Genomic DNA, 14319 nt, shown 5'->3' on the forward strand with positions numbered 1-14319 from the left:
CCATAAGACATTGCATTTTAGACAACACAGCCTTCAGTGTTTTCATATCAATTTTATTAAATTACAGATTGGACTCACTAATGATGTGTCAAGATGCCTCCCATATGTTTAAAATCTTTGACCCATAAGAAAATACAAATTACAAACCAATTTTAATATTCTGATTCTTGATTTTGAAAAATAGGCCTATGGATGTAAAAATGACAGAGAAAGTTATTTCCTCTCTCTAGGTAACAGTGTGGCTGGAACGACACTTTGCCTGAGATGCTTATTTATGAAAACATAAGGAGAATTACTTTTATAAAGTGAAATGTTTTTTCTGTTAAGTTTTATGGTATTATAAATTGGGAGAGATTTTACATAAAAATAGGTTGGCCTCCTGTGTACTAAAATATCCTCTCTATATAATCAGTACATTAGGAAACTCCCCAACACCCACATTAAGCAATGTGCTTAAGTACAATCTTTCAATTCTGACATGGGCACAGCAGCAAATGTGGCCCCTTTTGGGGGCATGACAGCATTTCCTTTAAAGAAAGTGATATTTACCACTTGAATTTGGAAGACATACCAATCAACATCAGTGTATCTTGTGAAGGAAACTTTAAAAATACATACCAAGCTTTATAAATGTTACATAGTAGCATCTAACACAGCAAACAACTTTGGGTCGACTTTTCATGTTCTGTATAACTACCTAAGTAACGTCTTGATAAAAAAAGTTCACTATACAAATCCCACAAAACATTATATGCTTACTGCTGTGTGCTTTCTCTCTTTTGAATTAGTTACAATAATTTGAATCTCTATTAATGGATTATTTTTATTTATGTTTTATAGATATAAACTACCACAAATGGTCACATAAAAGTTTCAGGCTTTGTGTATTCTGTTACTGGTAGATATTCGGTTAGGCACAATATGACATTCTTTGTCAACTTAAGGTTAATTCTAGACACACTGTGACTAGACCATTAAAGATAAACACCAGCGTTGAGACTACACTAATATTTAAGATGGACACATAGACTATGTAGTTTAAGCACAAATACAGTAATCCAAGAAGCCTGATCCTGCTTCGACTGAGTCCCTTTGACTTCAATGGAACAGAATCATGCCCTAGATACTAAACATCAGTTTATGAATTAAGTTGGTTCCTTCCTCTCCATCAGCAACTTCATGCCATTTTAAAAAACAAATCCCATATAATAGCACAAGCTGATGCCTTGATTCTGATGTATCTTGATTCTGCTATTAAATTAGTCAAAACACTGTCAAGAACCATGGCCCACAAAACAGGTAATTTAGCTAATGTCAAACCGTCCCCCCCCCCCCCCAAAGAAAAAGAAACAAGCCAACTTAGGGATAATATTTTGTAAGACATTGCAAATAATTCATTATTATTATATCTTAAGACAAAGTCCTCCTGAAGATCTTTATTCCCCTAACTACAAAGTGCATTTCTACGTCTACACTTGTGCCATTAACACTGTGTAACTCACTCTGGAAATGTGTTAAAAGTAAAACAACTGTGAGTTCCTAATATATTGTGCCCCTTGCAGTTCTCAACTTCAGGCAGAACTCCTATTTTATAAGTTTCCCTGAAAATAAACACTCCATTTACAGTATAGTAAATTAAGGGTCTGTAAAAATTCATTCAGAACCCTGTGATTATATGAAGGAACATTAACTGTAGAAAGTTTTGGGGGGATTTTTTATTCTTCTAATGTTGCAAAGGGGGATTTGGGCTGCTTGGTGATAGGAGCAATCTTTGCTCTTCCCCTGCATCACAATGAGAGAACAAACCATCAAGCAAGCCAGTCAACAAATAGGTGAAGTACACAAGTATTAATATTTTTTCCTTTTCTAACATGTTAGAAATGGATCATAAGGCAATATCTGATATTTAAAACATTTTTGCATTGTAAATTAAGCCATTGAATATAAAATCCTTACAAGTGAACTTTCATGCGGACAAACATTCAAGTCTTTTAAAAACTTAATAATTATGAATTTGTTTACCATGACAGAAAAAGCATATTTCTTAATTTATTCAGTGTGTTTTAGAAATATTCCAAAATATAAGGCTTATGGGAGAATTTCATCCAATACTGACATGTATCCTTAAGCGTCACTTAAATCCTTAACATGTGGTTACAGTGGTGCACAGGGCCTCAGAGAGCTTTCAGGACAACCTTAATGACTTCTAGAAAATGTGCAAATTGTGCCACCTATTCAGATTCCATATGTTGTGTTATTACTGTAGAATTTTCCTATTTTGGTTCTCTGTATCAACACAAAATAAGATTTAAATGTTCTCTCCGGTTCAAAATAAAAAAAAACAATAAAAACACTTGTGAGCCCCACTGTTCCAAATTCACCTTCATACCCATGATTTGTCCTTGTTTTCTGCCAAGGGGAATCATTCCTATCACAGACAAATATAAGCAGGAAAAGGTATCAGAGACTAGTATTGCTTAGATAGGAATAATTATACAAGCTCACAATCATTCCCATAACAGATTTTAAGGCTCATGGACACATGACAATCACTAGGCAGAGATGAATGTAAAATGCATTCCATATTCATACATAATTCCAGAAATTATCAAAGTAAGAAAAATGAAATACTCTGAAACTTAATTGAACTTATGTTGCTTTTATATGTTGAGCAAGAAAGTTCACTTTTATGTTAATATAATATTCAATATCCTGGTCAGTCCATCTCTTTGGTATTCCAATCTCATTTTGTAAATGCTCACAAAATTCTTTATTTAAATGCAATGATTAGTAATTATGTGAAAGTGCTAACCAGAATAAAGAAAGCCATAATATTCCAGAACAAGCTGGTCTTAAAATTCCTGGTTCTTTATACTCATTTCTTGTAATGATTGGGGGCATCTGCGAATGCAAACTTCAGTCTGTAGGCTTCTGCTAGGAGAACACTCATATCTTCATTTCCCCAGTGCATTGTGGGCAAATTCTGTAAAAAAATCAGCAACTCCTGGGGAGAAACAAAAGAAATAGGAAGATGAATGGTGTTAAAATAGAATTGTAATATAGTGAGCTTGTTATTATTTATTTGTATTTGTGTAGTGCCCTGAAAGCCCAACCAACAAGTGAGACCCCATTGTGTTAAGTGCTATCCCTACACATTGTAAGAGATCGTTTCTTCCCTGAAAAGTTTACAATCTATTATTATTATTTGTACTGTGGTAATGTCTAGGCCTCCATTTGTGCATTAAACATGCTAGGCAAACACATAACAACAAACACCTAGCAAATCTAAATAAACAAAGCAGCCAAAGAGTGAGGGGAAAGGAATACTTATCCACATTTTACAGATGGGGGACTGAAGCACTGGGATCTAATGCCCAAGGTCAGACTGAAAGTCACTGGCAGAAATAGAAACTAAACTCCAATCTCCAGAGTCCCAATCTGTTACCTTTATGGGACTATCCTTCCTCCCATCTAGTTTTATCAAATTACAGTAAATTTGCTTAATATAAATAGCAATTTAATTTATTTCCCCAGTTATTTTAATCACAATTTCTGGTTCCACAGTTGCAAATTGCAACTGAATACAGCATCATGTAAGTACTGAGAATTCTTTCCAATTTCCACTCACCTCTTGTCTGGAATTTTAAGAGAGCTAAGATGGAAAACAAGTATTGTACATTCCATGGGTCTTTTGATTTGAATCAAGGATCTAGTTACAGTTACTAACAATTCTTACCCAGGTCACTTCAACGATCATTATGCTAGCTCTGATCATTCTGGCATATCAATCCTATACTCATTTCTTAGAAGGTTATAAAATAAATACTTATTTTATTTCATGTTACCATAACTTCTCTATTTTCAAGGTGAAACGCAGTGCACTGCCATTACCGTAACTTACTGACTATGCTGCACATTCAGGTTCAGAAGCTAATTTTGTAACCCAGGTTCACTAAATGGATGGTGCATAGAACTGTCTAGTACTGAGCCACCTGAAATGCTGGAGATTAAAATTCCATCCAGCTGGCCTTTACATAAAGTAACGCACGCATAGAAAAATTAAATCTGATAAAATCTGGCTTTTTGCATTTTTTTTAACTGCTCCCTTATTTATACACTGACAAAAACAATGCAATTCTGAAGTATCTGTAAGACTACTTAATACCCACAACTCGGGGGATTTTTTGGAAGATCACATTAGTTCAGTTTACTTCATCATTCATTATCAATTTTTTAACAGATTAAAATAGGTTTCACTTCCAACAATACTTTGAAATAATAACTAAAACATATACAAATATTTTTCTAAAATATGGATTCCTACCACTATGGGAATTATGTATTACTGTGGCCACATGGTATCAGAAGGCATTTCAAATGTGCTGTTGGCCAACTGAACAGCTGTGGTTGGAGTATGTGAAATCCATCATGGATAAGATTAAATCCCAATGGTTTACAAGGATTGGCAGTTGACTCCACTTTTTGGGGGATAAGGGGTCACTGGGAGAACCGGTTTTCTTCCTGCTCTATCACCCAGTGACCAGAAAGAGCATGGTTCCTCACACATCGATTTTGGTCAGCCAAAATACATCCTTGTTAACCTTCGCATGACCTTTCAGTATAAGACATTGTACAATTGTCCTTGCTTACATGGCCAGAGCCATGGCTAATCAGAATGTCTGGGCTGGAAAGGAATTCCCCCCAATAATAAAGACTGATCAACTATTAAGGGGCCTTTCACCTTCCCTGGTACATTATGAAGAAGTCTCTGACAGGCAGTAGGTCACCTCTCCAATTGTAATAATTAATAATTTATCTGTACCTTTCTCTTCCCTTTAAAAAATATAATTATGTGTTTGTTTATGTATTTGCTACAAACTTTCAAATTCATCTCCTGTCAGTAGTTAGGACATTCCTGTACCACTTGAGAGACAATGAATCAGGGCTGTGTAGTTAAGGGAACTGTTGTCTGTAGGACCCTGGCTTCATCTGTTGCACTCGTTGGAAGGTGGGTAGCAAATGAGGCGGAAGATTGCAGAAAGAAACAAGATGGTCTCATCCTTAAGAAAGCTGAATACTAACCTGGAGAACTAGATTCTATCCCTCCCTGTGTCAAACAGTTCACACGTGATGCTCATTAAGTTACTTAAACAAGCTTTTCATAGGTAGTCACTAATAGTCTCTCTCTCATTTTCTGGGCACCTAATTTAAGACCCTATGGTCTCATTTGCAGAAGTGTTGAGCACTCACAGGAACAACTGAAGTCAATGGAAGCTGTGCTTTGAATAGAAAAGAGTGCTATATGATACTATTTCAGAGTGGTAGCCATGTTAGTCTGTATCAGCAAAAAGAACAAGGAGTCCTCGTGGCACCTTCGAGACTAACAAATTTATGAGGGCATAAGCTTTCGTGGGCTAAAACCCACTTCATGTTTTAGCCCACGAAAGCGCATGCCCAAATAAATTTGTCTCTAAGGTGCCACAAGTACTCTTTCTTTTTATATACTATGTACTCTGAAAAATCAGATCTTAGGTGTCTCAAATAGGGTACCCAAAATCAATGGATTATTTTTACCTTAATCCCTCTATGCCTCCGCTCCTTGTCTGTAAAATGGGGATAATACCCACTTATCTCACATGGGTGCTGGGTAATAAATTAACTAACATTTGTGAAGTATTCAGCTTCCATAGCAATAACTGCCATTGAAAGCATGAGAAAATTAGAAATTCTGCCTTCAGAGCACTGTTTGAATAGTGTGCAGTACATAAGGCATTGAACAACAAGGAGAAAACAAAATATTGAATAGCTGTTCATTCAGTGAGCACTGTCCATTCTGTGCCCTGTGGAAAACATAATATAGAATCATATAATTAAAGGCTATCATAATACATACTCACAAGGGCACAGAAAACCTTAATTCTGGCATTTCCTAACTTCCGAGTGCATGACTTTGCAACCTTAATGATGCTCATTTAACACAAGGGCTTTTTTTGTATAATTTCCTAGGTTTTTAAAAAAGGAACCTGAAAAGACATTCCTTCACATGGCAACATATTGATATCCATATGGGTCATTACCAGAGTTCAAATCTTAAGATTCATCACATAACCTGTCTCTTGAGTAAATTGAGTAACTGATAGTAGTAGTAGGTTGTAATCTTCTTTGTGGACCAGAACTAAAGGGGGATGGGACACTTTGCCAGTAGGTTTCATTGATATTTGGTAATAGAGGAATGGTGAGATTCAGGGAACTTGGGTTCCATTCCAGGCTCTGGAGGGGAGCATGCTTTAGTCCAGCTGTGGCCAATTTTTTTACCTTATGCCCCCACCGCTTACCCTGTCTGCCCCCTCCCAAGTCAGGGCTGGGAGCAGGGCCACGGTTCCACGGTGTGGAGACGGGAAAGATGTGGACAGGGGTAAGGGGGCTGAGGCTCAGGCCACAGCTGGAAGCGGGAGCAGAGCTGGGTGGCGCTCCCTCCCTACCCCCTATGGGGGCTGGCCCAGGCCCCAGCTGCAACCCCCCAAAAGTTCCTCTATGCCCTCGGGCCCCACAGTTTGGGGACCTCTGCTTAAGTGGATGTAAACTCTTCCACATGTTCCTGCTAAGCATGACCATTTCTGCACCATCCCCTCCAACTTGTCTCTGTCCTGTCTCTTCCCTACCCTTGGCTCTTTGTTCCAGTCCTAGTCTTCTCACCCAGCCAGACCCAGTCTCCATTCCTTACACTTCTCACCCCAGTCTCCATGCCCAGCTAGTCCCAGTTTCCAATTCACTCCCCCAAGCTTCTAATCCCAGTATATTCTCCCTGATCCCACCACAGGTCTAGCTCTTGTCCCCTCTGCATTTCAATCAGGCAGCTTCCTCCCTCCTCCAGGCTGCATGGGCCCATGGGTGGCGGGTGTGTGTATGTCATCGAGAGTCCAAGAGAGACAGGCTCCCTGATCTCAGTTCAGGTGCCTGGACCTGGATCTAACATGGCTTCATCTGCTTCCCGGTAGCTTAAGGTATCGCTTGCTTTAAGGAATCTTGTTTTGTAAAATAGAAAAAGGAAGTTGTAAAACAAGCAGTATTATAAATCTGACAAGCATAACTATAGCTGATAATTAGCAGTACAACAGAAAAAGCATCAGAATATCTTTTAAAATGTGCTCTCGCAAGTGCAGTCATGTAAGTGTTAAGACAGTTGCCAAAGTGCCAAAATTTTTGTCATTGAATTTCCTTCTGCTTGTTTGACAGCTGTGTTGCTAACTGTAATTAACAGATTAGCACTATAGAGTAGGAATCTCTTTTAAACAGAGAAAACTACAGAGTTCACAAAAAAATTGAGATGGTTAATCTGAACAAATTTATTTTGAACAATACACTAGTCACAGTCACAAAATTAAATTATGGTCATATGCAGTTCTGAGAAATTAGCCGTTTTAACCTTGTCATCAACAATCTCTACATTTGCTGGACCACATCCTCCTATGGTATAAACTGGCATAATTAATGTATGCCATCTAAGGATATGGCCTTCTGTTTTTGCTTTTTTAATGAAGATCATACAGAAAGTTTTTAGAAATGTTCACTCAATTGTCAAGTGATGTGTCATTACATGAGATCAAACTTTATATTTAACCAATTTCCTATCTTATTCAAAATATATTATTGTCAGAGTCTATTCTACCCTATTTGGTGGTTGTATGAAACTATTATTCATAACTTACCCACAAACCTAAGACTTCTCTACATAGGGTTCACACCACTAAATTGTGGACTCAGCCTGTTGATTTTGCAAAAGTTTAGAGAGATGATTCTTTGAAACACTCTCAAATTTAGTGGACTGACCTTATACAAACAGTAAAGCGGATCTCTGGGACTACCAATACCCTCCCAGAACAGAAAAAGTACAGCTCAGATGCCTGTACTGGGGTCTGACACAACTGACAAAATCTGAAAATATTATTTCAAGGGGGAGCTCATGTCCAAAAAAGCTTGGAGCCAACTAGCTCCAAAACCATTGTAGGATTGTGCTTCCTTTTGTGAACTTTAACATTTGTGTAGTGCTTTATAAAACATAAACTAACTAAATGTCAGAACAAACACTTAACTACTTCAGAGGGGTCTGCTATCCTATTCAACAGATAAAGAAACTAATGCAAATATGTTAAATTACTTGACTAAGACCACACTGGAAGTCAGTTTCAGAGCCAAAATTAGCAGGAGGAATCTTTTTCTCAGTCATATACTTAGTTCACTATGCCAGGCTGCTTCTGAGCTGCCACCCTTCTAGCCAGAGAGGGCTAGATTTGCTGCCGTGAAAGGAGTCACCTACGCTGATATGGGCAAGTCTCCCTAAAAACTGAGTGAACTGTTTCATAGGTCCCAAGGAGCAACCCACTATACCTGGAGTGGGCACTGTGAATAAATATGAATCCTGTAGGAAAAGCCATCTTGACAAACTTTCTTCCTCAATGATCAGTTCCATTTGCAATGCTATCAGCACAAGGACAAGAAAGGTAATTTTTTAAAAATGAAAGTGGAGATTAGCGTTAACATTTAGAAGTTCCTAAAATCAGCGGCAGGAGAAGTCCTGTATATGTCAGCAGCCCTAAATGTGGGCTTTTGTTGTTGTTGTTAATATATTACTTAGTTTCATTTAATATTCATAAAAGACTGTGTTTTTAAAAGGACATAGTAATACAGATAAATAGCTTTCATTTTTATGAAAGTTACAAACATGCTGAAAAAATAATTTTAGAATATAATGTTTTTCAAACAGATTTAAAAATTAGAGCCTCTTTAAATATGCATTCATATTCTTCAAGTGATAAAAATTGTTACAAATTTCAGACAGAAAACACTTATTGCAAATACAAAGCATCAAGGTGTAATACTCTCCCTTAAATAGATGTGACAATTATACTGTATTTTGAAAATCATAAAATGGTGACAAACTAACTTTCTTTTTTTTAGCCCTTGAAATCATCTTGATGAATATTTTTATAAATCCTTACTGACTGCACAATGATTAAAAGGAATAAAACTACTACCACTAAATAAATAATATTCCATAATATTTATTATATGCTATATTTATCTTTTTCAAAGCACTGTAGATATTAGCTTACTGCAGATATATTAACTTACTGGTTGTCTCATCACACCTGTCAGATAAATTGACAAACCACATTGTGGTTTTTTTACATATGTGGAAACAACCAAAGACAGTGACTTGTCTTCCAAGGCCACAGAATGTGTCTGTTGGAAAGCTGGATTCAGAACCCAGGAGTTCCTGGAGAACACAATCCACCAGACCACATGAAAAATGCCATATGCAAAATTACATCATGAAAGTTCATCTTTCATTTGAACATGGTACTAAATTTAACACAGTGCTTAAATAAGATAGAGGGTTCCTCTTAAAAAACAACAACTCTGCTTAAATGCTTCTATGATTACTTCCAAACTCAATTCATGATTTTCATCAGTGCTGAATACGTAAATCCATGGCAAAGTCACTTGTTGAGGGACCAATCCTATTCTCATTGAAATAAAGGGGAATTTTGCCATTAACACAGATAGGAAAAGGATCAGGCCCTGTAACTGCTCAAGAAAGTAAGATTGGTCCTGATCGGGGGATATGCATTATAAATCCAAGTAAGGTAATTAGCAATCACCAAGACACATCACTTCAGTAATTTACTTAAGATGAGGTTGATCTTACTCAGACATATTGCTTAACAGAGCTTCAAAACAGATCTGGGTAAAAATAAACCTTACGACTTGTTAAAAATAAAAAGCATAACCTGAAAAATACCTCCTCAAGAAAATGACATTTTCTTTTAATGCCAAACATGCCAGGGGAGTGTTCATTGTAGCCTGAATGTGAACTAGCCTAAGAGAAGTATGTTTTTATGCCTTTCAGTCAGAGGAGATACATAGCATCTGCTAACCAATATTTAACAAAGTACCTGACAAGGCTATTTAAAAGCTACTCATTTTAGCAGTTTATAATTAAAACAGAGCAAAGATGAGGAATTAGTAGTGACTGAGATAAACTTTGATTATTGTTCTGATTTTTCTCACAGATAAAGATAAAGCAAGAACCATTAAGGTCTACGTGTAAGTAAGGCAGCCAGACTAATTAGTGTAATTCACTTTTCCCATCCACATTTAGAGTTTTAATTTGTGCTGCTCTCCTTGTTTATTTTATTTACATTATTTGTTTTAATGAAAAACTCTTTGGTGATAAACTGTTGAAGAATATATTTTAGAATGAGGACGCTATGAGTTTGAAAACCAGTTTGTGAAACATGCTTCCACCAGTCATTTTTCTGGTCCATTTAATTTTTTTCTGTAAAGGCATCTGGCAGGGGAATCTGTCAATTAGCCCATAATTCTATTTAAATTATTCACCGAAGACAAAGGCTCAAAACTGTATCCAACATTCTAACTTTAGAAATTGTAGAGAATCACTACAAATCAAGTAACTTGAAGGTGTTTGTATTTACAAAAATGGCTGCACGTTTTGACAGACTATACAGATGAAATTAAGTATCAGGGGTTAGCCGTTTTAGTCTGTATCCACAAAAACAACAAGGAGTCTGGTGGCACCTTAAAGACTAACAGATGAAATTAGTTTTTATTTCTTATGATACTTGTCAAGGTTCCTTCACAACTCTGAACTCTAGGGTAAAGATGTGGGGACCTGCATGAAAGACCTCCTAAGCTTATTCTTACCAGCTTAGGTTAAAAACTTCCCCAAGGCATAGATTTCTTTCTTGCCTTGGGAACCAGCTTAGGTTAAAAACCTGGTATGCTGCCACCACCAAGCGATTTAAACAAAGAACAGGGAAAGAGACCACTTTGGAGACGTCTTCCCCGCAAATATCTCCCCAAGCCCGACACCTCCTTTCCTGGGGAAGGCTTGATAATAATATCCTCAGCAATTGGTACAGGTGAACACAGACCCAAACCCTTGGATCTTAAGAACAATGAAAAATCAATCAGGTTCTTAAAAGAAGAATTTTATTTAAAGAAAAAGTAAAAGAATCACCTCTGTAAAATCAGGATGGTAAATACTTTACAGGGTAATCAGATTCAAAACATAGAGAATCCCTCTAGGCAAAACCTTAAGTTACAAAAAGACACAGAAACAGGAATACACATTCCCTCCAGCACAGAGAATTTCACAAGCCAAAAAAACAAAAGAAAATCTAACACATTTTCTAGCTAGATTACTTTCTAACTTTGGAAGTTGGAAGGCTTGCATCCTTCATCTGTTCCCGGCAAAGGTATCGCACAAACAGACCGACAAAAGCCTTTTCCCCCCACTCCAGATTTCATAGATTCATAGATATTTAGGTCAGAAGGGACCATTATGATCATCTAGTCTGACCTCCTGCACAATGCAGGCCACAGAATTTCACCCACCACTCCTAAAAAAGACCTCACACCTATATCAGTGCTATTGAAGTCCTCAAATTATAGTTTGAGGACCTCAAGGAGCAGAGAATCCTCCAGCAAGTGACCCGTGCCCCATGCTACAGAGGAAGGCGAAAAACCTCCAGGGCCTTCCAATCTGCCCTGGAGGAAAATTCCTTCCCGACCCCAAATATGGCGATCAGCTAAACCCTGAGCATATGGGCAAGATTCATCAGCCAGATACTACAGAAAATTCTTTCCCGGGTAACTTGGATCTTACCCCATCTAAAAACCCATCACAGGCCATTGGGCCTATTTACCATGAATATTTAATTACCAAAACCATGTTATCCCATCATACCATCTCCTCCATAAACTTATCGAGTTTAATCTTAAAGCAAGATAGATCTTTTGCCCCCACTACTTCCCTCGGAAGGCTATTCCAAAACTTCACTCCTCTGATGGTTAGAAACCTTCGTCTAATTTCTAATCTAAATTTCCTAGTGGCCAGTTTATATCCATTTGTTCTTGTGTCCACATTGGTACTGAGTTTAAATAATTCCTCTCCCTCTCTGGTATTTATCCCTCTGATATATTTATAGAGAGCAATCATATCTCCCCTCAACCTTCTTTTAGTTAGGCTAAACAAGCCAAGCTCCCTGAGTCTCCTTTCATAAGACAAGTTTTCCATTCCTCGGATCATCCTAGTAGCCCTTCTCTGTACCTGTACCTGTTCCAGTTTGAATTCATCCTTCTTAAACATGGGAGACCAGAACTGCACACAGTATTCCAGGTGAGGTCTCACTAGTGCCTTATATAACAGTACTAAAACCTCCTTATCCCTACTGGAAATACCTCTCCTGATGCATCCCAAGACGACATTAGCTTTTTTCACAGCCATATCACATTGGCAGCTCATAGTCATCCTATGATCAACCAATACTCCAAGGTCCTTTTCCTCCTCCGTTACTTCTAGTTGATGCGTCCCTAGCTTATAACTAAAATTCTTGTTATTAATCCCTAAATGCATGACCTTACACTTCTCACTATTAAATTTCATCCTATTCCTATTACTCCAGTTTACAAGGTCATCCAGATCCTCCTGTAGGGTATCCCTGTCCTTCTCTAAATTAGCAATACCTCCCAGCTTTGTATCATCTGCAAACTTTATTAGCACACTCCCACTTTTTGTGCCCAGATCAGTAATAAAAAGATTAAATAAGATTGGTCCCAAAACTGATCCTTGAGGAACTCCACTGGTAACCTCCCTCCAACTTGACAGTTCACCTTTCAGTAGGACCCGTTGTAGTCTCCCCTTTAACCAATTCCCTATCCACCTTTCAATTTTCCTATTGATGCCCATCTTATCCAATTTAACTAATAATTCCCCATGTGGCACAGTATCAAACGCCTTACTAAAATCTAAGTAAATTAGATCCACTGCGTTTCCTTTATCTAAAAAATCTGTTACTCTCTCAAAGAAGGAGATCAGGTTGGTTTGGCACGATCTACCTTTTGTAAAACCATGTTGTATTTTGTCCCATTTACCATTGACTTCAATGTCCTTAACTACCTTCTCTTTCAAAATTTTTTCCAAGACCTTGCATACTACAGATGTCAAACTAACAGGCCTATAATTACTTGGATCACTTTTTTTCCCTTTCTTAAAAATAGGAACTATGTTAGCAATTCTCCAATCATATGGTACAACCCCTGAGTTTACAGATTCATTAAAAATTCTTGCTAATGGGCTTGCAATTTCTTGTGCCAATTCTTTTAATATTCTTGGATGAAGATTATCTGGGCCCCCCGATTTAGTCCCATTAAGCTGTTTGAGTTTCGCTTCTACCTCAGATATGGTGATGTCTACCTCCATATCCTCATTCCCATTTATCATGCTACCATTATCCCTAAGATCCTCTTTAGTCTTATTAAAGACTGAGGCAAAGTATTTGTTTAGATATTGGGCCATGCCTAGATTATCCTTGACCTCCACTCCATCCTCAGTTTTTAGCGGTCCCACTTCTTCTTTCTTTGTTTTCTTCCTATTTATATGACTATAGAACCTTTTACTATTGGTTTTAATTCCCTTTGCAAGGTCCAACTCTACTTGACTTTTAGCCTGTCTCACTTTATCCCTACATATTCTGACCTCAATAAGGTAGCTTTCCTTACTGATCCCTCCCTTCTTCCACTCCCTATATGCTTTCTGCTTTTTCTTAATTACCTCTCTAAGATGCTTGCTCATCCAGCTTGGTCTACAACTCCTGCCTATGGATTTTTTCCCCTTTCTTGGGATGCAGGCTTCCGATAGCTTCTGCAGCTTTAATTTAAAATAATCCCAGGCCTCCTCTACCTTTAAACCCATAAATTCTTCAGTCCAATCCACTTCCCTAACTAATTTCCTTAATTTTTGAAAGTCAGCCCTTTTGAAATCAAAAACCCTAGTTGCAGATTTATTTTTGTTAATCCTTCCATTCAATTTGAACTGAATTAGCTCATGATCACTTGAGCCAAGATTATCCCCTACAACCATTTCCTCTATGAGGTCCTCATTACTCACCAAGACCAAATCTAAAATGGCATCCCCTCTAGTCGGTTCAGCAACTACTTGCTGAAGGAATCCATCAGCTATCGCATCTAGGAAAATCTGAGCCCTATTATTATTACTAGCACTCGTCCTCCAGTCTATATCTGGGAAGTTAAAGTCTCCCATGATCACACAGTTTCCATTAGTATTTACTTTATTAAAAACATTAAAAAGGGCTCTATCCATATCCAAATTAGATCCCGGCGGTCTATAGCACACCCCAAGCACTATCCCAGGGGAGGCTCTAATAGTTTTCGTCCCCAATTTAATTATTGCCCAGACAGACTCAGTCATATCCATTTCATCGCTTCTTATTTCTT

The 14319-nt window shown here is 37.6% G+C and overlaps 1 protein-coding gene across 3 annotated transcripts in view; it reads right to left on the reverse strand.

The window, feature by feature from the left end:
- Nucleotides 1-797: 797 nt before the first annotated feature.
- The window catches only part of TBC1D22A (TBC1 domain family member 22A), a 443842-nt gene continuing 430320 nt past the window's right edge, over nt 798-14319 (reverse strand). For all 3 annotated transcript variants that reach the window (XM_073328376.2, XM_073328375.2, XM_073328374.2), the window contains one exon: nt 798-3004. In XM_073328376.2, the coding sequence (XP_073184477.1) occupies nt 2876-3004 (129 nt within the window). In that variant the 3' untranslated portion in view covers nt 798-2875. The remainder of the gene's footprint in view (nt 3005-14319) is intronic.

Source organism: Lepidochelys kempii, chromosome 1, assembly GCF_965140285.1.
Source record: "Lepidochelys kempii isolate rLepKem1 chromosome 1, rLepKem1.hap1, whole genome shotgun sequence".
In the NCBI taxonomy this organism is placed as follows: domain Eukaryota; kingdom Metazoa; phylum Chordata; order Testudines; family Cheloniidae; genus Lepidochelys; species Lepidochelys kempii.